This window comes from Macaca fascicularis, chromosome 14 (genome assembly GCF_037993035.2).
Source record: "Macaca fascicularis isolate 582-1 chromosome 14, T2T-MFA8v1.1".
Taxonomy (NCBI): domain Eukaryota; kingdom Metazoa; phylum Chordata; class Mammalia; order Primates; family Cercopithecidae; genus Macaca; species Macaca fascicularis.
Genome location: NC_088388.1, coordinates 11,486,118 through 11,508,707, shown reverse-complemented (window position 1 = coordinate 11,508,707; position 22,590 = coordinate 11,486,118). Strand labels below are relative to the sequence as shown.

Below are 22,590 nucleotides of genomic sequence, written 5' to 3'. Positions count from 1 at the left end.
CCAACTCCTCTCCTTCTGCCCGCTGGTGTAGCCTCCCCAACCCTCCCTCGCAAAACTACCTTAATAATGATTGTGTCTGATCCTGCAGCAGCTACCTTCGTTGGTTTTTTTGTTTTGTTTTGTTTTGTTTTTTGAGAGAGAGTCTCACTCTGTTGCTAAGCCTGGACTGCAGTGGCATGATCTCGGCTCACTGCAATCTCCCCCTCCAGGTTCAAGTGATTCTCCTTCCTCAGTCTCCCAAGCAGCTGGATTACAGGCATGTGCCACCATGCCTGGCTAATTTTTGTATTGGTTTTTTTTTGGTTTTGTTTTTTTTTTTTTTTTTTGAGACGAAGTCTCGCTCTGTCGCCCAGGCTGAAGTGCAGTGGCTGGATCTCAGCTCACTGCAAGCTCCGCCTCCCGGGTTCACGCCATTCCCCCGCCTCAGCCTCCCGAGTAGCTGGGACTACAGGCGCCCGCCACCTCGCCTGGCTAGTTTTTTGTATTTTTTAGTAGAGACGGGGTTTCACCATGTTAGCCAGGATGGTCTCGATCTCCTGACCTCGTGATCCGCCTGTCTCGGCCTCTCAAAGTGCTGGGATTACAGGCTTGAGCCACCGCGCCCGGCCTAATTTTTGTATTTTTTAGTAGAGATGGGGTTTCACCATGTTAGCCAGGCTGGTCTTGAACTCCTGACCTCAGGTGATCCCCACCCACTTCAGCCTCCCAAAGTGCTGGGATTACAGGCCTGAGCCACCTTGCCAGGAGCTACTTTCATCTGTCAGCTCATTAATCCTTGCACACCCTGAGAAGGAGACACTTAGTGAGGAATGGCCTCAGAGGGTTCATGATTTTCCTAAAATCACACAACTCACAGAGAGGAGTCAAAGCTTCCACTAGCATTTAAGCCTCATGAGGACAGGGTTCTTTTTCTCTGCTGTATGCTTTGTGCCTAGATTAACTGATTTTTGTTGTTGTTGTTTTTGTTTGTTTGTTTTGAGACAGTCTCACTCTGTCACCCAGGATGGAGTGCAGTGGAGCATTCATGGCTCACCACAGCCTCAACCTCCCAAGCTCAAGTGATCCTCCCACCTTAGTCTCCCAAGTAGCTGGGACTACAGACGCACACCATCATGCTCAGCTGTGGGTTTTTTTTTTTTTTTGGTAGAGATAGGGTCTCACTATGTTGCCCAGGCTGGTCTTGAACTCCTGGGCTTAAGTAATCCTCCCACCTCAGCCTCCTAAAGTGCTGGGATTATAGGTGTGAGCCACTGCACCCTGGCCCCTCATGCCTAGAGCAGTGACTGACACATAGCAATCACTCAAGAGCATGTTTCAAATGAATGAATGAACTCCAGGTATAACTGGCTCCAAAGCCCTTGCCTTTTCTACAGTAGATAGCATCCTGCATCCCAGGCTGTCACAGCTTCCTCTGGCTCTCAGCCCCCAGGGAGCAATTCCCCTACTTGTGGGTCTTTCTTGCAGCTACCCAAACATTTACTGTGTGTCCAACATGGGGTGGGGGAACTGTGACGGTGGTGGAAGCAATAGAGACCTTGGCAAGATGGAATCCCAGCAAAAATCTCAGTTCAGGAGGAAACGGCTCTGATAGCCCTTTACCTTGTCCTTTGAATTCCTCGGAGGTCCTATGCCTTGAGAGAATTGGAGTTATCTTTTCTACCAGGTATTTTACACAGCTACTCCCCTGCCAGCACTCTCCGACACACTATGTTTTGGGTGTTTGTTGTTGTAGTTGGGTGTTTGTTGTTGTTGTTGTTTTGAGATGGAGTCTAGCTCTGTCACCCGGGCTGGAGTGCAGTGACATGATCTTGGCTCATCTTGGCTCACTGCAACCTCTGCCTCCAGGGTTCAAGCGATTCTCCTGCTTCAGCCTCCCAAGTAGCTGGGAGTACAGGCACGCACCACCACGCCTGGCTAATTTTTGTATTTTTAGTAGAGACGGGGTTTCACCATGCTGGCCATGCTGGTCTCGAAATCCTGACCTCATGATCCGCCTGCCTCAGCCTCCCAAAGTGCTGGGATTACAAGCGTGAGCCACCATACCTGGCCTGCTTTTTGTTTGTTTATTTTTACACACCATGTTTTATTAAGGAGTTCCTTTGGTCCCTACTTTGCAAAGAAAACCTCCATCTTCTCGAAGGTTTGGACTCCTCTGTGATATTAAGTAAAGGCTTTCCTCTTATAAGAGGGAGGTCAGCCCTGCTGCTGGTGCTCCACCACCGTTCGGAGGCAGCTGGTACCACGGTCCTCCACACACACTGCCAAAGCTGGATGAGCTCTAGGACTTGTCATCACAGGGACACCCCAGCTTCCCCAGAAGTGACACCCCCTCCCTGGGGAGTAGGGGAGGTTCCCTGATATGTACGTGTTTTGTGTGTGTGTGTATGTGTCAGTTTGTGTGTGTGCACGCGCGTGTCTGTAATGAACCTTGGGCTTTTCTGTTGCCAGGCAACATGCCTCTATTTTGTTCCTATTATGCCTGTTTCCATAGTAACCACAAAGGGGAGCTCTGTGGGCAGGCCCCTGGCCAGGGGATTCCCCTTCCCCTCCCTTCTTTCCACAGTCCCCTTTTCTGAAATCAGCATGTTACAAAGAAGAAAAGAGGTTGACTGCTCAAAGAGTAATCTCAGTTTCTGATCCCAGAAGGGAAATGAGGTGTGTGGTCTGTTTGCAGTCTCTTTAGAAGCAGACTTTTTCCCCCATGAAGGTCCTTTCGCATGATATTCTTAGAAGCAGAGAAATGGGCTGTGCCTGGTGGCTCACACCTGTAATCCCAGCACTTTGGGAGGCCAAGGCGAGTGGATCACTTGAGGTCAGGAGCTCGAGACCAGCCTGACCAACCTGGTGAAACCCCGTCTCTATTAAAAATACAAAATTAGCTGGACATGGTGGCACATGTCTGTAATCCCAGCTACTCAGGAGGCTGAGGCAGGAGAATTGCTTGAACCCAAGAGGCGGAGGTTACAGTGAGCCAAGATTGTACCACTGCACTCCAGCATGGGCAAGAAGAGCAAAACTCTGTCTCAAAAAAAAAAGAAGCAGAGAAATGACTGTTAACCCTTCTTAGCACCATCTGGGATCTCCCAGACCCCACCTCCACCCCATACACACACCAGCCCAGGGATTAGCATCCCTGCCAAACAGGCCCTTCTCCACTCACTTCCGTCACTTCCTGATCTGTCATTGTCCCCCCCGTCTAACAGCAAATCTATCTGGTGATTCTGGAATCCAAACATCATTTCCTAAGCAATTCTCAAGCCCCAAACCCTTAACCCTATCCCAAAATATAAAGCCAAGTAAAATCATCCTTCCCCAGCTCAATTCAAATCCCAGCCTGTATTTAAACTTGAAGTTTCAAATAAGGAGTTCCTGAATTTCTTAGATCAGAGAGCTCTGATACACAGAAACTCTCCAATTACACTCAGTCCTAATGAAATCTTCAAGCCGAAGCAGAACCTAAGTTAAAGCTGGTTAGAGAATAAGAGGCATGAGGCTGTCTCCAGTGTACCGTCTGGGAGGAAAGAAGGCAAAGAAAGACTGTCCAGGCAGGCAGAAGGGAAAGGAATTGGGCAGGGAGAGTGGGACGGTGGACACACGGGTCATGGCTGGATTTCAGGCAGAGAGTTAGGGGTGTGGGGATGCTGTAGGGCAATAAGAGGAGACACGGACCCCAGGTTAAGGAATAGAAGCGACAAGACAGGACTGTATGAGGCTGTGAAGGAAGGAGGGAGGGAGAGAGAGAAAACAGAAGAGCTCAGCACTGAGCTAAGGACTGGGCGGGCTGAGTTGTAAACAGGAGCTGAGGGAGGGAGTTGGAGTAAACGGAGCAGCCAACGCCCCAGCCAGCTACCCTCCCCAGCGGGGAGCAGGGAGGGAGGGGCTGAGGAAGCGGGGAACACCACCTCCTCGCCCCTTTCTTGGAATCTGCTTTTCTCCTGTCCTTTCCAACTTCCTCTGCCTTTCCCCTAGCTTCCTGGGGAAAGGGAGACCAGCCTGGGTTTCCCTCTCTCCTCTGCTTACAGTTCTTAAAGGAGATCAGGCTGAGCAGGGAAGGAAGGGCCTAGGCTGCCCAGAGCCTGAGTCACCACATAGTTGAGGTTCCTGTCACTCGAAGTCCTGCCTCTGTTACACTCCGTGCCCTGTGCCCGCCCCAGGACTTGGATCGCTACATCTGACCCTGGCCCCAGGGCTGGCTCCACTTCCACACTCCTTACCAAGCTACCCTTACCAAGCGACGGGCACAGGAAGCCTTTAGATGCCTCGCTCTCCCTGCCCCTCCACGCCTGGTGTGCTGTGTCCACCACCCTTACCCCTTGGCGTTTGAGGGAAGCATCCTCCTGCTCAGCTTTGGAGCAGAAGTGACTCAGTGAGTAACTGCAAGAATTGGGAAAAGCTCAGATGCCCCCTTGATAAGTCACTTCACCTCTCTGGGCTCCAGTTTCCCCACTGGTAAAATATAAGGTTATTAGAGACGGTCTCTGACAGTCCCTGCAAGAGGTACATTCTGTAAGTCTGAGTCAAAGAGCCGGGTAATTACTACTGAAGAGTGGGATAAAAGGGGTGTGTTTGCTAACCCCTGTCCTAACAGTAGGAGTGGGTGGGGTGGGGCAGGGCAGGGCTGGGCACAGGACTTGCCACTATAGGGCAGCCAACACCCTAGGCATCTTGGTGACTCAGGTCCCACACGGAGGACAAGCCGGAAAGCACCCCATGGGTCCCCTGTGAGTCAGGGGAAATGCAGATCTCCCTGGAGGATGACTGCCTGGATTCCCGCTATAACCTACTCTCCTGCCACCTTGAAAGTCTCCCAGGATGGGTACCGTAAGCTCATCATTCCACCTCCCTGGCATGCTCAGCACCTTCCACCCCCCGGCCTGACCTTGGCAGCCTTTCTTCCCTCAGCCCTGAACTCCAGAGCCCTCCTTACCCTCTGACAGCTCCCCCTGCCCTACTACGTTCCCTCCTTCACCCCTTGGCTCTGCCCATCCTCACCATCCACCCCATCCCAGCAGAGCCCGCCAGATGATTGCAAAAGGGCTGAGCCAGCAGAGAGGCCTTCACATGACAGCTGTTCCTGCTGCAGAGGGGAGGGCAGCTGGGAGTGGAGGCACATCCATGGGAGATCCTATCAGAGATAGCCCCAAACCCTCACTGACCATCCAACCCCCAATCTGCATATCTTGTGTTCAAAAGGTAGAGTCAGTAGGCTTGCCTCGAAATCCTGAGGAAATCAAGAGAACAAAGGGGAGTGGTGGAGAAGGCAGGGGCCTAAGGGAATGAAGAGAGCCCAGGAACACTGAGATGGGGTAGCCAGGACATCACCACTGAGCCAGTACCACCAGCCCAAGGTATTCTCCCTCCAATGGGAGATTCAAGTGACGGAAGCGCTGCCCTCCAGCACCCCCCACCATACCCCACTCCACCCATCCCTTGGGTGCTGAGGCACTGGGACACCCCAGTAATTACCCTGGAGTAAAACAACAGCCTGCTCTGGGAGCCATGCCAGTCTGACTGGAGCAAACAGACAGAAACAGGTGGCAGTTTCTGTAACCTTTCAGGAGCACCAATGTGAGCTCCACAGCACTAGAGGAAGGTAACTGGGTGGGAACCCCAGGATCACATTCAAACATACAGAAGCAGGCTGGGCGCAGTAGCTCACGCCTGTAATCCCAGCACTTTGGGAGGCCAAGGCGGGTGGATTACCTGAGCTCGTAGTTCGAGTCCAGCCTGGCTAACATGGTGAAACCCCATCTCTACTAAAACTACAAAAAAAAAAAAAAAAATTAGCAGGCATGGTGGCACACACCTGTAATCCCAGCTACTCTGGAGGCTGAGGCAGAAGAATTGCTTGAGCCCGGGAGACGGAGGTTGCAGCGGGCCGAGATCATGCCACTGCCCTCCAGCCTGGCCAACAGAGCAAGAGTCTGTCTCCAAAAAAAAAAAAAAAAAAAAAAAAAAAATACATGAGCACAGCAGGTAGGGGAAGTTAGTGCCCTGCAGTGCCCTATAGGCACACTGGCTAGGGGAGCTGGGGAAGCTACAGCACCCAGAAAAATCCATTTGATGTGTGTGGAGGGAAAGTTCTGAGTTGACAACAAAGAGTGCCCGTTGCCATGAAAACCACAGTATTAATTTCAGAAATGACTGGGTGGAGCCTCCAAAGCACTTCATTCCCCTCCCTTCAACACTCTCGGCTTCCCCCACCTTTCAAAAGGGGAAGTGGCACATTTGGGGCATGTGGGCAGCTGGTGGGATGGGTCCGATCCAGTGAGAGCAGCAGCTGTCCAGCTCCAGCTCAAAGCAGGGCATGAAAAAAAGGAAACAATGTAAGTCTTTCTTGGAAGAACTTTAAAGGTTTTTAACTTTTTAATAAGTGACTTAAGCAGAAGTGCCAACAGCTAAGATAAATAGCTGCTTATAACCAGTATCTACTGGTTTATCTACAAACTAACCAAGTCTCTTTCAGTCCCTCCCATTCACACTCCAGGCTCTGTAAAGATTTTATCTGAGTCAACTGCAACGCTGAGCCCCAACCCCTTCTCCAGTTTCTTTCACCCTCCCACTGTGGAGGCTCTGAGATTTTGCCCAGTAAGTGGATAAAAGAGCCTCCACCTTCCCTCATTTTACCCTAGTTTTCTAAGATCATGCCCTGCCCTCAGCCCCTGATCCATTCAAACACCCCCTTCCCTTTCTGCTCCTCGCCCCTAGTCTCTGTGCCACGTGCTGGACCGTGGAGCCGGGTCGCCAGCTCTATGTTGTATGACACCCAGCTCTATGTTGGGTGGCATGAGACTCCCTGGAACCAAGAGAAAACTGCCCAGCAACCACAGACATCGACAGGCGCAGGCTCTGATTGGCTACCCACAGCAAAAGCAAGGAAAAGGAAAGATCCATCGAGCCATGCAGAGCCGAGCCCAGCTGGGATGGGAAGGGGAAGAGCCCTTGCTGCAGTGACTCAGGCCTCCCTGGGGCAAGGCGGGGGACAGAAAGAACTCCACATGTGCTTCCCCTTTCCTGCCTCACATCTGCCGTTAGAAACTTCCACTGTTAACCTCTCCCCTACCCACCACAGCAGAGAAGCCCTCACATCCCAGCCCCGTGTAGAGGCCAACGGCCCAGCCTTCCTGGGGCCACAACCCTCTCCTCTTGAGGCTCCTCCTCCTGCTTGTGGGTACTGGCCCTCGCCCAAGTGCAAGCTCGGCCTCAAACAACAACCTGGCCACTCTTACTCTGCACCACAGCGAGGGCTGGAGGCAGGATGTGCAGATGACTCACTCTTCCTGCAAGCAGAGGGAGGCTGAGGTAGGGGACCCTGCCCCAGCCCAGATCGCCTAGTCCGTGTGGGCTGCCAGGCCCGCTGCTGCCCATGGCCCACCCAGCAGAACCCCACACACACCTCACAGTTGGGCTTCCCTCCTGAGCCTTTCAAGCCGCCCTCTCAAACCTAAACTACTCTTTCAACTTGCTTCCTCCTGTCTGAGGCTTCAGCCACAGGAGGTTACGGTGAGCAAACACCAGGAAGGTGGTGAAGGTCCCACAACCACAGAAGGAGGTGTGATTTGAAACAGAATTTGGGAAGAGTCTGACAGCTTCAGTGAGGCCCCAGCAACAAGCTAAGAGGCACAAAAGTCTGCATCTAGCACTTTATTTTTGAGATGGGGGTCTGTGTTGCCCAGGCTGGAGTGCATTGGCTGTTCAGTTGCAATCATGGCAAGCACTGCTAAGGCCTCCAACTCCTGGCCTCAGCCATCCCCCGACCCAAGTCGCCAGGACTACAGGAACATGTCAATGCACCACCTGACCTAGCATTTTTACATCGTAGCTAACAAGAGCCCAGGAAGCTCAGAAGAAAGGTATCAAGTTTGGACCCAGTTCAAGATCAGCTGCCAGGGAGCAGAGTCTGAGCAAGCATCAGCCCATCCCCACCCATATGGATTCTAAACCACAACTCTTCACTGCCCACTCCAACGGCAGGTCAAACGTGCTCAGCTGCAGATGACAGCCCAATCCCCTCCCAACTACCAACCCGTGCTATGTACTTGGCTTCCCCATCCAAGCCAAGAGCCCTTTTCTGTGCCTGGACTAAGAAACAGCATAAAAAAAACCACACACAAAACCGTAAGCTGGGGACCAAAGGCAGTCACCCGTTTCTGCATATGCCTCAAAACGTGACTCAATCTAGAGGTTTCCAATTTCACCCAAACTGTTACATTTACAGGGAGATCTTCAACGATCTTCAGAAAAGACAGAAGAGCAAGAAAATCTGAAAAGGATATAATAAAAATTAAGCTCAAAGGGGAAAAAAGGGTAACCTTTGGCCTGAGCAGGATATTAGCTGACAATTACAACCACTCTACCTTCTAGGAGGCAGCAGGGCGTGGACACAGGCTTCAAGAGTGACACCCGCCGGGCGCAGTGGCTCAGCCTGTAATCCCAGCACTTTGGGAGGCCAAGGTGGGCGAATCACGAGGTCAGGAGTTCAAGACCAGCCTGGCCAACATGGTGAAAGCCTGTCTCTACCAAAAATACAAAAATTAGCTGGGCATGGTGGCATGTGCCTGTAATCCCAGCTACTCAGGAGGCTGAGGCAGAACTGCTTGAAGCGGGACTCAGGAGGTGGAGGTTGCGGTGAGCCGAGACCACACCATTGAACTCCAGCCTGGGCAACAAGAGTAAAACTGTCTCAAAAAAAAAAAAAAAAAAAAAAAGTGACACCCAAGCGAGGCGTGATGGCATACGCTTATAATACCACCTACTAAGGGGGCTGAGGCGGGAGGATCACTTGAGACCAGGACTTCAAAACTATAGCACGATTGAGCCTGTGTACAGCCAGCCACTGTACTCCGGCCTAGGCAACATAGCAAGAACCCCTGCTCTCTAATAAAAAAAATTTAAAACATTTTCCTGACCCAGTTTTACAAAAAAAATTTTAAAGTAAAAAAAAAAAAGTGACACCCACTGGGTTCAAAACTCTGCCTCTAACACTTAAAATGTGTGATCACAGGCAAGTTAGTGAAATCTCTAAACCCCTACGCTTCCCGTTAGAAATCAGGGATACCACCAGCCTGACAATGCAGCCGGGAAAGGGCCAACGGGCCGGGCCAGGCCAGTGCCTGTTCTGAGTAGTCTATGCCTTGCCCTGCAGGTTTGAGGCATCTGAACTACAGCCCTAGGGCAGGCATGGTGATGCATGCCTATCATCCCAACACTTTGGGAGACCAAGGCAGGACGACCGCTGGAGCTCAAGTTTGAGACCAGCCTGGGCAATATGGCAAAACCCCATCTCTACAAAAAAAAAAAAAAAAAGAAAATTAGCTGGGTGTGGTGGTGCACACCTATAGTCCCAGCTACTCGGGAGGCTAAGGTGGGAGGATGGCTTGAGCCTGGGAGACGGAGGTTGAGCTGAGACTGCACCACTGCATTCCAGCCTGGGCAACAGAGCCAGACCTTGTCTCAAAAAAACAAAACAAAAGAAACTACAACCCTTGCATATTGTCAGCTACCTACCTCACAGGACAGTTATAGGAAATAATGTAAAGTTTCTTTGCACTCTGAATTATACATGTTAGCTCTTGTTATTAGCAGCTATTCTCTCCCTTCACTGGGAAAGGCCTGGAATCTGACCCCTACGAATTAGGTAGTCACAAAGCCCCATGTCACTATCCGCCCCAACTGCTTCCGCTCTTTCCCAGCTAGAAGACAGTCATCACCGTAGGAGGCAGGGTAATTAAAATCACAAGTGAACACAGGCCTCTATTTCTGTTCTTCTGAAGTCTTCTCTCCTGCATATCGAGGTACTGCAAACACAGAAGTACCCTGCTTCAACATGTTTACTCCCCTTGGAGACGCCGCCACTCACAGAGGAGGCAGGACAGGAAAGGGTTCAATGTTCAGTTTCCTTTAATGACCCCCATCTCCCTGAAGGGCAGGTGCAGGCAGCTAGGCGATGGCAAGAGATGTTCACTTGAAGATCTTGCCCTGATTGAAGGCTTTGCCCACATGCTGGAAGGCCCCCTCCCAGGAAAAGTACTCTCGAACCAGCGTCTGGGTCTCCTCGCTGCCAGGATCCAGTTTCCGCCATGTGTATGACTCGTAGTCCACCTGCCAATCTGGACTCAGCTGGGGATAAAAAGCCAGCACGTGGTCAAGTTACGAGACACCACCCCACACCTGTGTTACTTCCAGCTCAAACACATGTCATCAGACCCCAGGTCTACTATGAACATGAACTGCTCCTTCCTATAAGCATTCCTGCACCCTTCTCAACGTCCATCAGCTCAGAAATAAAACACAATAATTCCTATACCCCTGCCCCACCCTAAAGAGACTCCTCTCCTCCACCTTCCTCACCGGAAAGGCAAGCTCCTGGCCTCGGAAGACCCAGACTCCAGAAATGGAGCTGCTATTGTTGGTTCCAAAGAGGATGACACTGGCGAAGGCATTCTTCCTCAGCTTGTCCAGTCGCTGGAACATTCCTGAAGGGGCAAGCAAGAACATTCAGCCTTTGGAATCACAGCACTTGCTACTCTTTGTTCTCCTTCCTCGTCTCAGACCCGCTCTCTTACCAGTGATGAGATTGCAGCTCATGAAGGTCTGAGTGAGTTCTTCAGGGAAGCGATACTCTGAGTACCACAGGGACCAGCCGTCCTTATCAAAGTGTTCCCAGAAATATGGCAGTGCCACAGAGAGTGTGTCCTCATTGGAGTACTTGCGCTTAAATTCATCCAACACAAAGGTACTAAGAGGAAGAAAGCATGGGGGTCAACAAGGAGGAGGGTTGCCAGGCTAAGAGAAGTGAAGGGTGCTTTCTTTTCAGCTTTACTAATATAAAGGAAATGGTCACTGCGCTGGCAGATGTGTATGACCTTATGAGGGAAGAGAGCTCAAGGGGTTTGAAAAGGGGCCTAGGACACTCCTCTGCGTAAGTATGCAAGGCATGTGGAGGGTGAACTCAAAGATGGGCTCATGAGATGTGCCCCAGGAAGGGCATGGACAACTACTGCCCCCAGGTGGTGACAGAGTGAGGATTCTTTTTCCCTATTCAGGCCCTCCAGGCTGTTTTCCATGAACCACACTCAGTCACTGACTCATCCAAGTTTCTTCCCCCCACCATACAGGCCTCTTCAGGTTACACAAGCTGTAACAGGAATGTAAGCAATGAACATTCTCAAAGGGCCTCCACCCCAAATCTTACACCCATGTCCTTTAGTCCCTCTCTGCCTATAAACAAGCTTTAGTCTTTTTCGAGGTTTTCTGATGCTGGAAAGCCCTTAGGTTCAGGTTATCTTAAAAGCAATCTGGCATACTGAGCCAAGAATGCCAGCATCAATATAGCAGAGGTCACTCCCTCCATGGTTGGAGATCTGTTTTCTTTCTTTCCAATTATAAACACATACACTGGCCGGACGTGGTGGCTCACGCCTGTAATCCCAGCACTTTGGGAGGCCGAGGCGGGTGGATCACCTCCCGTCCAGAGTTGGAGACCAGCCTGACCAACAAGGTAAAACCCCGTTTCTACTAAAAATACAAAAATTAGCCGGGCATGGTGGCAGGCTGAGACAGGAGAATTGCTTGAACTCTGGAGGCAGAGGTTGCAGTGAGCAGAGATCATGCCACTGCACTCTAGCCTGGGCGATAGAGGAAGAGTCCCGTCTAGGGGCAAAAAAAAAAAAAAAAAAGGCCAGGCAGTGGCTCACACCTGTAATCCCGACACTTTGGGAGGCCGAGGTGGGCAGATCATGAGGTCAAGAGATCAAGACCATCCTGGCCAACATGGTGAAAATCCATCTTTACTAAAAATAAATAAATAAATAAAATAAAATAAAATAAAAAGTTGGTGGCATGCGCCTGTAGTCCCAGCTACTCGGGAGGCTGGGGCAGGAGACTTGCTTTAACCCAGGAGATGGAGGCTGCAGTGAGCCGAGATTGCACCACTGCACTCCAGGCTGGCAACAGAGCAAGACTCCATCTCTCTCTATATGTGTGTGTGTGTACATATACACATACATATATATATATATGCTGACTGAAGAAAATCACCTATAATGCCAACGAACAGGATAATCTTTTTATGTATTTTCCTATAGCCTTTGATTTTCCAAAGATGTAGCCATGACATATGCAGTTTTGTGCTTATACTTTGTTGTTACTGTGACATGCTATCCATAGTGTTAAGAATTCTGCCATCCTGTCTCTACAAAAAATTTTAAAATTAGCTAGGAGCTGGGCACCGTGGCTCACGCCTGTTATCCCAGCTACTCAGAAGGCTGAGGCAAGATAATTGCTTGAGTCCAGGAGGCAGAGGTTGCAGTGAGCCGAGATCACACCACTGCACTCCAGCCTGGGAGACAGAGCAAGACCCTGTCAAAAAAGCAAAACAATTTCTTGCACTAGCAGTCCCAGCTACTCAGAAGGCTGAGGCAGAAGGACCACCTGAGATCAGGAGTTGGAGACCAGACTAAGCAACACAGCAAGCCCCTACCTCAAAAACAGAATTCTTTGCAAACATTTTAATGACCAAATAATCTTCTAATGCAGGATTGTGCCACAAATCTACTAAACACTGAACATTAAACTGAATGTTTAGTTGGTTCTACTGTTCGTAGCATAAATATTGCCACGAGTATCAATTTCACTCAATCCTTATAACCCATGAGTTACGAACTGTTACCCTGACCCTCCCCTCTCTTTACAGATGAGACCAAGTAGAATGACTGGTCCAAGTTTACACTGTAGCAAAGCAGAGGATCTGTCCTTTAACCCGAGGTCCCAGGTTCCTTTCCAAATGCATAAGAGACCTCATCTGAGGACTCTTAAAACCTCAACCACACCAAAAGTGGGGCTAGGAATTGTTTCACACCTTCCTGAGCTGTGCAAGCTTTGTTATTTGTTCTGAGACAGGGTCTTGCTCAGTCACCCAAGTGCAGGGGCATGATCATGGCTCACTGCAACCTCAACCTCCTGGGCCCAAGTGACCCTCTCACCTCAGCCTGCCAAGCAGTGTGAGCCACCGTGCTTCACCTAGCTGGGTCTTAAAAGAACTAGAATTAAAACCTGGACATTGATAGCTTGGTCTTTTAGGACATCACTTTTAGGACACTAAAAATGCTGGGGGAGCCGGAGGCGGTGGCTCACGCCTGTAATCCCACCACTTTGGGAGGCCAAGGCAGGCGGATTGCCTGAGGTCAGGTCGAGACCAGCCTGATCAACATGGTGAAACTCTGTCTCTACTAAAAATACAAAAATTAGCCAGGCATGGTGGCGCGCACCTGTAATCCCAGCTACTCAGGAGGCTCAGGCAGGAGAATTGCTTCAACCCGGGAGGCGGAGACTGCAGTGAGCAGAGATCACACCACTGCATTTCAGCCTGGGCAAAAGAGTGAGACTCTGTCTCAGAAAACAAAACAAAACAGAACAAAACAGAACAAAACAAAGGCTGGGAGCAGTGGCTCTTATCTGTAATCCCAGCACTTTGGGAGGTAGAGGTGGGCGGATCACGAGGTCAGGAGTTCGAGACCAGCCTGCCCAGCATGGTGAAACTCCGTCTCTACTAAAAATACAAAAAATTAGCCGGGCATGGTGGCACACGCTTGTAGTCCCAGCTACTTGGAAGGCTGAGGCAGGAGAATTGCTCGAACCGGGGAAGCGGAGGTTGCAGTGAGCTGAGATTGCACCACTTCATTCCAGCCTGGGTGACAGAGTGAGACTCCGTCTCAAAAAAAAAAAAAAAAAAAAAAAAAAGGCCAGGTACAGTGGCTCACACCTGTAATTCCAGCACTTTGAGAGGCCACAGATCGCTTGAGCCCAGGAGTTTGTGACCAGCCTGGGTAACATAGTGAGACCTAGTCTCTACAAATAATAAAAAATTAGCTGGGTGTGGTGGTGTGTGCCTTTGTCCCAGCTACTCCAGAGGCTGAGGTGGGAGGATCGCTTGAATCCAGGAGGATTAGAGGATCGCTTGAATCCAGGAGGATTCGAGGATCGCTTGAATCCAGGAGGATTCGAGGATCGCTTGAATCCAGGCGACTGCAGTGAGCCGTGATCATGCTACTGCACTGCAGACTGGACTAAGTAAAACCCTGTTCAAAACAAACAAACAAACAAACAACAACAACAAAAAACCTTGGGGAAAGCATTTCTGGTAGACCTATAGGACATCATGGTAACCCAACAAATATACATTAATAAACATTCCCAAAAGCATGTTAAGAAAATGTAAAGTTTATTAAAGATTTTAAGTTTACTACTGCCTCATTTATTTCCTGCCCAGAGTACTGACCTACTATATGTGAAAATCTCTAGCTAATAATTAACGTCTGAGTTACAACACAGTACGTAATTTGGGTTAGTTATCATGACCTATTTACACACACCAAAAATCCTCCTCACTCTTGACCTGCACCTGTGCTCAATTCAAGGCAAATCACTAGTTCAAAAAATACATCTTTAAAGAGCGCCTGCATCTGGATGGAGTCTTCCTGGTCTTGCACAAAGTACCCGTGAGTAAGAACTTTCAGTTACACCCCAAGTTGCTCCTGTCCATTGGTGCAATGCTTGTAATTCACAACTCTATGCACAGCTATTGTGTCCCTACCAGTGGATGCTCCTTTAGGCTGGTTCACCCTGCATCAAAGTCATTACAAAATGGGAGAAGGTCAAATGTAAACCCTAACAGACCAAGTAGTGAAAAGATGAATGGCTTTGGAGTGAGCGGGAGCAAAAAATGCAGAGAAAGAGAAGTTTCAAAGCAAAGTGACCACCGAATATAGATTTCTCATACTGTTTGAACTCTCAATAAAATGACTTGGAGCAGTGATGGAAGACTGACTCCATCCCAGAGGACTGGGCAGGCACTCAGTGTCCTACTTGTTTCACGCCAAAAGTCTCGCTTTCATTATATTATTTTTTCCAAGAACCCCTGCCTTTAACTGAAAAAAGCATACAGAGGACACCTACTTTCTTCTACTTGGGGACTTAACTCCCCCCAGTTGTGGAACAATGAACTAGACAGACACTACTTAGCTATGATCTTCATCCTTTTTCTTAGTGAGCAATTTTTGTACAGTCTGATTCAGCAAAACAGAAAACAAAACAATGCAAAGGACCCTGCTCTGGCATCCACTGCCTCGACACAGCCAGCCGCGCAGCGCCACCCAAGGCTCTCTGCACTTTCTTCTTCCCCACCCCTCTCCCTGTATTTGTTCTCAGAGCTCTCAAATGGTCAAATGAGCTTGCTCAAAACCAGTTTACCACTATATGAAAATCTGTTCCTGTCTTTGTTGGAATAGGAGTTCAATCTTCCCCAGCACTGGCTGTATTTGGAACTTGCTCTCCACAATCAAAATTTGCCCAATTCCTGATGATCAGCCTACAAAGCTGCTTTATTTGCAACTAAAATATACCTTTAACTTTATATGAACCTAAAATTCTGGCTCTAGCTGTGTGTGAAGGGGGACAGACACATAAAGGTGAGAACAGGCCTTCTCTGGTCCCACACCCTCCACCCTCCAATATCCTTACCTCTTGGGCAAGTGAGCAAAGGGGTCCTTGGCCTTGGGCTCAGCAGCCAGCGCCTGCTCACATTCATCCATCTCCTCCTCCGGAGCAGGGGCAGCCGCCTTTTTCTCCTCCTTCCGCTCAGCCTGGGGCTTCTGCTTCTCTTCCCGTGAACCCTTCTCTTTCCGTGGTGTATCTTTTTTAGGCTGGGTCTCTGCAAACTTTTTAGCTGGTGCAGAGGAAGGGAGGAAAGTGAATGAATGTTCTGCCTCTTTCCACACCCCTCCAAAACCACGCAGGGTAAGCAGAGTAACAGAGGAAACTGACGAATGGGACAAGTAAGGAACCTAGGCTCCAGACAGCCCATCAGTTCACTGTATGTCCTCCAGCAAGAACACACCCTTAGCAACAAATACTTTATATCCCAACTCTACACACTAATACAAATTAGGGTATGAGTGTGCATGAAACAAATTGCACATAATATTAATTACTACATTGACACCCTACATTCTGCAGATCCCTATAACCCAAAAGCAAGACAGGAAATCAAGGGGCTGATGCGGAGCAAACCAGACCCTGATCCTGGCCATATGCCTCCTGATCTCCTCAGACTCACCATCAAACTGGGCCATCTTCTCACATAGCTTCACTTCCCCCAAGACAGCCCGGAACTGGGGCTGATTAATGCAGGTGAGGAACCAGCGGTTGGTATTGGGAAAGGCCTGGCGGAAAGAAGGCTCTAGGACCTGCCAGGACATAAGGGTGGAAACAAAGTCAGTGGAAAGGCCCTGTCCACAGCAAGAACCCTTGCTCTACCTAAGTCCCAGTGCCCACCTTCTTTTCAAACCCTATAGACAACAGCGTCATACAACATCATCCTTCCCTGGATTACTTCCCATTTCTTCATTTTTTTTTTTTTATTATTTTTTTTTGAGACAGAGTCTCGCTCTGTCGCCCAGGCTGGAGTGCAATGGCATGATCTCAGCTCACTGCAGCCTCTGCCTCCTGGGTTCAAGTGATTCTCGCAAGTGATTCCTGTGCCTCAGCCTCCTGAGTAGCTGGGACTACAGATGCCCACCACGATGCCCAATTAATTTTTGTATTTTTAGTAGAGATGGGGTTTCCCCGTTGGCCAGGCTGTTCTCAAACTCTGACCTCAAGTGATCTGCCCGCCTTGGCCTCCCAAAGTGCTGGGATTACAGGTGTGAGCCACCGTGCCCGACCCAAGTAAATTAATTTTTACAAGCGCTTTAAGAGGCTGGACGCAGTGGTTCATGCCTGTAATCCCAGAACTTTAGGAGGCTAAGGCAAGTGGATCATGAGGTCAGGAGATCAAGACCATCCCGGCTAACACGGTGAAACCCCGTCTCTACTAAAAATAAAAAAAGTTAGCTGGGGGTGGTGACGGGCACCTGTAGTCCCAGCTACTCGGGAGGCTGAGGCAGGAGAATGGTGTGAACCTGGGAGGCGGAGCTTGCAGTGAGCAGAGATCGTGCCACTGTACTCCAGCCAGGGTGACAAAGTTAAGACTCCGTCTCAAAAAACAAAACAAAACAAAAAATTAGCCAGGCGTGGTGGCACACACCTGTAGTCCCAGTTACTCCAGAGGCTGAGGCAGGAGACTCACTTGAACCCAGGAGGAGAAGGTTGCAGTGAACCAAGATCACGCCACTGCACTCCAACCTAGGTGACAGAGTGAGACTTTGTCTCAAAAAAAAAAAAAAAAAAAAAGTAATAGAGATGGAATAGAGATGGGGTCTCACTATGTTGCCCAGACTGATCTTGAACTCGTATGCTCAAGCAGTCCTCCCACCCTGGCCTCCTGAAGTGCTGGGATTACAGGTATGAGCCACCACACCCCGCCTCCATTTCTTTTTCTAATCTTTTTGTTCAGTGCAGTACAGTTTAATGGATGGACGCTTGGGTCCATCCTCTATTTAGGAGTAGGAATAATAATTGTCTTGCTCCTTTAGAAAACTATTTCAGAGCTACTGTTTCCAATCTTTTAAATTTCACATGTCGGCCAGGCGCGGTGGCTCACACCTGTAATCCCAGCACTTTGGGAGGCCAAGGCGGGCGGATCACCTGAGGTCAGGAGTTCGAGACCAGCCTGGCCAACACGGTGAAACCCCGCCTCTACTAGAAGTACAAAAATTAGCCGGGCATGGTGGCACATGCCTGTAATCCCAGCTACTCAGGAGGCTGAGGCAGGAGAATCGCTTGAACTCGGGAGGCGGAGGTTGCAATGAGCCGAGATCGCACCATCACACTCCAGCCTGGGGGACAAGAGCGAGACCTCGTCACAAAAAAAAAAAAGGTTGAGACCCACAGAGGGGTATCAACTACTTATTTTGCCAAATAAAATCTAAACACTATAGATATTTACTATCTACATTGGCCATACTATACACACACACACACACACACACCCATCAAACTTCAAAAAGTAAAGAACATTCAAACCGATTTAGAATGGACAGCCCTGGCTGGGCGTGGTGGCTCATGCCTGTAATCCCAGCAATTTGGGAGGCCAAGGCGGGTGGATCACCTCACATCCAGAGATCGAGACCAGCCTGACCAACATGGCAAAACCACAAAATTAGCTGGGTTTGGTGGTGCATGCCTGTAATCCCAGCTACTTGGGAGGCTGAGGCAGGAGAATTGCTTGAACCTGGGAGGTGGAGGTTCCAGTGAGCCAAGATCGTGACACTGCACTCCAGCCTGGGTGACAGAGCAAGACTCTGTCAAAAAAAAAAAAAGAATAATGGATAGTCCTTCAAATTAAAGTTAGTGTCTGGTGTATTGGCCACGGTCAAAGACAAATAAGAATAAACAGCTTCGCGTAGAACTGTTGTTATTTTTTAGTTTGCAAAGAGCAGAAGAGGAAAAAAATCTTGTCATGGAAACAGAACATAGCAATCAGAGTGCTGGTTCCACAGTACTTGGGCTCAAATTCTACTCTACCACTTATTAGACTCACTAAGATGATCCCCATGAGGCCCCTGGCACAGGGTCTGGCATGCAGTAAGTGTTTTTCTCTTTGCTATGATCACATTACTATTCTGGACCAGCATGAGTCCAAGAGCTTTTATTTGGAAACCAGTGACATGTCATTCTTTTTTGACCCAATAACCTTGACAGTGATTATTACTACCCTGATTTTATAGATTGCAAAAAGTAAAAAACGGGGACTAAAGCAATTCACCCACAAATAACTCTTTACCTACATTGGTAAACAATGAAGCCAAGGCTTCAACCTGTACTTGTCTCCAAAAGAGCCTTTTTTTTTTTTTTTGAGATGGAGTCTCGCTCTTGTCCGCCAGGCTGGAGTGCAGTGGCTCAATCTTGGCTCACTGCTACCTCCACCTCATGGGTTCCAGTGATTCTCCTGCCTCAGCCTGCCAAGTAGCTGGGATTACAGGTGCCTACCACCACGCCTGGCTAATTTTCGTATTTTTAAGACAGGGTTTCGCCATGCTGGCCAGGATGGCCTCAAACTCCTGACCTCAAGTGATCCACCTGCCTAGGCCTCCCAAAGTGCTGGGATTATAGGTGTTAGACACAGTGCCTGGCCTGCCTCCAAAAAGATCTTAATGCTTCGCTACCATCATCACCTCTGTCTTCACAACTAAGAATAACCAATCTTCCCAAGAAATATGGCAACAAACTAAACATCTTAGCTGCCAAACAGGAACTAAAGGCAAGACATTACCCAACTTCTTAAGACAAGGGAAAGCAAGTGATGGTATTCAGTCCTGGGATTCCTGGCTGTTGTTTGTTTGTTTATTTGTTTTGAGACGAAGTCTCACTCTGTTGCCCAGACTGGAGTGCAGTGGGGCAATCTCTGCTCACTGCAACCTCCACCTCCCAGGTTCAAGTGATTCTTGTGCCTCAGCCTCCCAGGTAGCTGGAACTATAGGTGTGCGCCACCACACCCAGCCAATTTTTGTATTTTTAGTAAGGACAGGGTTTCACCATGTTAGCCAGGCTGGTCTCAAAACTCCTGACCTCAGGTGATCTGCCTACCTCGGCCTCCCATTGTGTTCGGATTACAGGTGTGAGCCACTGCACCCAGCTCTAGCTGTTTTCCAAGCCCTCAGCAGAATACAGGGTAACATAGATACCTTGTCACTTTGCTTCTAATCCCCATCTACCCTCTGCCAAATAGATTCTCCATAAACTTCACCTGCTTATAGAGCCACAACAGGGTGCAGACAACTGTGATGTCAGCCAATGTCACTCGTTCGCCCACCAGAAAAGTCCTCGTCTTCAAGTGAGCATCCAGCAGCCCCAGAATTCGCCTCACTTCCTCCTTTGCATTCTCAGTGGCCTAGTGATTCAACATGATAAAACTCATCAGTGGGTACCAATCCCTTTCCCTCACCTCCCCAATTAATAGAACTAAGAAGGCTATTTCACCTAGAAGTCTGAGCTCACCCTCACCCTCTTTCAATGGAGACAGACCCTAGGATCATTCTAAATATATCATAAAGGAACTTTAGAGGTCCTCTGGTCCAGCCACCCCCTTTACCATTTGGTATAATCTCTTCACAGCAGCAATCCCTCTTGTGACCACTCATGACAGACACTTCCTCCATCAACTGCCCACTACTTCAAACTTGTACCCCAGAGAGTACGTCTTCTCATTGCCTATATATCCTTGGCACCTTTTTCTCAACCTATTTTATTTCTTACTCCCAACACCCAGGAGCTAAGGCCACCCCTGCCCCTGGCTTCTCCCAAAGTTCCAAGGCTCACCTGTTTGTTGTGGTGCATGATGCCCAAGGTGGGGAATACCCAGGTACTGGCTGGGGGCACTATGTCGGAATCAGCAAAGCTCACCCACTGCACCACCTGGGCTGCTGCCTCTGGAGTACTTCCCCGCAGCTCCTCATTGCTCACTGCAGAGGCAGAACACAAAGGTCAGAACTCTGGGGGAATGCCAACACCAGTCCAGGTCCTGAAGAATTCCTTCATATCCATCCCCGCTCACACCCTCTTGTACACCCTCACCTCCAAATTCTCCCATTCCCATATACCCCTGCAAATTACCATAGTAGGCAATGGCGTTGCTCTCAAACACACAGAATCCATCGTCACCCTCAAATGCTGGAACCTGGGGACAAAGCAGTGAAAAGATAAGGTAAAACACACAAAATTTCTCCCTACCCAATACCAGAAGCCAAACTGCTTTGGATAAAAATACTTATGTAAGACTGACGATCCTCACTATCCAAACTCTCCATACTATCTGATACTCAAGAACCATAAATAAATACTTCAAGAGCTGGGCATCCTTTGCAATCAGAATTCACAATGTTAACTAGGAAGCACAATAGATTTGAATATTACAAGATATTTGTATGAAATCTCTGGATCAAACAAGCAGAAGACCAAAAGTAACTCCTGTATCAATGTATCAGTGCAAGTATTAGTGTGTGACCCAGATCCACATAGTACTTCATCTCCTCCATTCTTAGCATGTTTTTTCACCTATCTCTGTAAACCCCTTGGGGTAAGAATCCTGCCCATAACAGACAATCTGATACATTTGCACTGAAAATGCTTAGTCAAAACTCATTCTCTTTCCCACAAAGTAAACTCGTGAATGTATAAAGTCACAGAATAGCTCTGTACTTTTTTTTTTTTACAACTACATGTGAATCTGCATTTATCTCAAAATAAAATCACTGAAATATTGAAGAAAATAACATGGGAAGCTCTCTTTTAGAGATGGGGGCCATCTCCAGAATGATAGAATCCCAGGCCTTCGTTTCTCAGAACCGAAGGACACTCCCCATCTCCCAACTCACCTTGCCGGCAGGAAATTTGCGGAGAAATTCAGGGGTGCGGTTGGTTTGGCCAAAATGGAAGTGGGGTGGTGCGGAGAGCACGCGGACCTGAGCCCCGCTGTATTGAGCAGCGATGAGAGCCTTGAAGGCCCTCCAGTTTTCAGGATACGTATACAGGGTCTATGAAAGAAAGAGAGGAACAAAATTAATAAGAGCATTAGGGTCCCAGTCCTAAATGCCACTCCCCAGGATGACTTGCCTGAATAATCCCAATGTGTTCAACTCACCCTTTTACTTCCTCTGGTGAACCAAGTCCTTTAACACTTGTCATATGTAATCAGAATCCTCCGAAATACCAAGAACAGAACTACACACCAACTGCTAAATAAAGCTTGTTGACAGATTTGACCTTCCCTAAGGACACCTCTAGAAGCATTCTCTTTCCCTCAAATCTATCTCCCAAGAAATCCAGAACTTCTAGCTCCATCAGACTCCATCTGCCTACAAACATACTCCCTTCCCTTCACGGAGCCCTCGTTTCATTCATTGATGGTTCCGAGCGCCTGCCTACTCTACTGCTCAGCTGCTCTAAGGCACGCACAACGATCGAGAGATTTCTAGTTCCTCTCAGAGTGGCCAGAGATAGGGGGATGGCATGCCGTCTTCTTAAATCAACTCCTCTCCCTCAAAAGCCTTTCTTTCCGTGTCGCGCATACCATCCCTCCGGTCCTGTCCCGCAGCAAGTTCCCCGGCGTTGCCTTCTCTATTAAGCTGGCCAGCGGACTCCAATTGGTCTGACTTCACTGTCCGGAGAATCCTCTCGCTCCCAAACCTCCCTGACAGACTACCTTTAACCGTGCCAGCCGGACCTGCCTACAAAGACCCGCTCTTCACCCTGTCCCCGCTGTTACTCCACAAAACGGTCACAGAAGTTCGTCAACCTACCCAGATACTACGCCTCAAGGCGGCAATAGAGCCGAACCCCTTTTTCAGGCTTCGGACGGCCCAGATTCGGCATCCCTTTTCTCCTCTTCCCCAGACCCTTCCACCTCTGGCCTCCGAGAGCCCCAGCCTCAGTTCCCCTCCAGGCCGTAGGAACCCTGCTCTCCAGCAGTACGGTCTGTAGACCCAGAATCAGTTCCCCATTCAGCCTCAGAACTCCTCTGGCGCCGACTGGCCCCACTCGGGCAAAGGATGGCGGTGGATAGGATGACCCGAACCACCAGCGCCGGCAAACTTACCCCAGCCGCCATGGTGATTCCGCAAAGAAAGGGGGTGGGGTTCTCCCCGCTGCCGCAAA

At 49.2% G+C, this 22,590-nt stretch overlaps 1 protein-coding gene across 2 annotated transcripts; it reads right to left on the bottom strand.

Moving 5' to 3' along the window:
- Positions 1-9,882: 9,882 nt before the first annotated feature.
- Positions 9,883-22,562, bottom strand: EEF1G (eukaryotic translation elongation factor 1 gamma). 2 transcript variants are annotated; one of them, XM_074013423.1, is made up of 10 exons: positions 21,578-22,562; positions 21,312-21,470; positions 20,551-20,614; positions 20,257-20,399; positions 19,685-19,828; positions 16,115-16,244; positions 15,520-15,724; positions 10,566-10,738; positions 10,351-10,475; positions 9,883-10,119 (listed from the first exon to the last, which is right to left on the bottom strand). In XM_074013423.1, exons 4-10 carry the CDS (start codon positions 20,272-20,274, stop codon positions 9,961-9,963), a joined length of 954 nt encoding a protein of 317 aa, XP_073869524.1. In that variant the 5' UTR covers positions 20,275-20,399; positions 20,551-20,614; positions 21,312-21,470; positions 21,578-22,562; the 3' UTR covers positions 9,883-9,960. The 2 variants fall into 2 exon arrangements, with proteins under 2 accessions (XP_073869524.1, XP_005577643.1); XM_005577586.5 differs by having other exon boundaries at positions 22,532-22,562.
- Positions 22,563-22,590: the final 28 nt, after the last annotated feature.

Excerpts from the sequence above, each read along its gene's own strand:
- EEF1G (XM_005577586.5), bottom strand. Across the intron at positions 20,615-21,311 it reads GCAAATTTCCTGCCGGCAAG|GTTCCAGCATTTGAGGGTGA; the intron begins GTGAGTTGGGAG and ends CTTTGTCCCCAG. Across the intron at positions 15,725-16,114 it reads GAAGATGGCCCAGTTTGATG|CTAAAAAGTTTGCAGAGACC; the intron begins GTGAGTCTGAGG and ends CCTCTGCACCAG.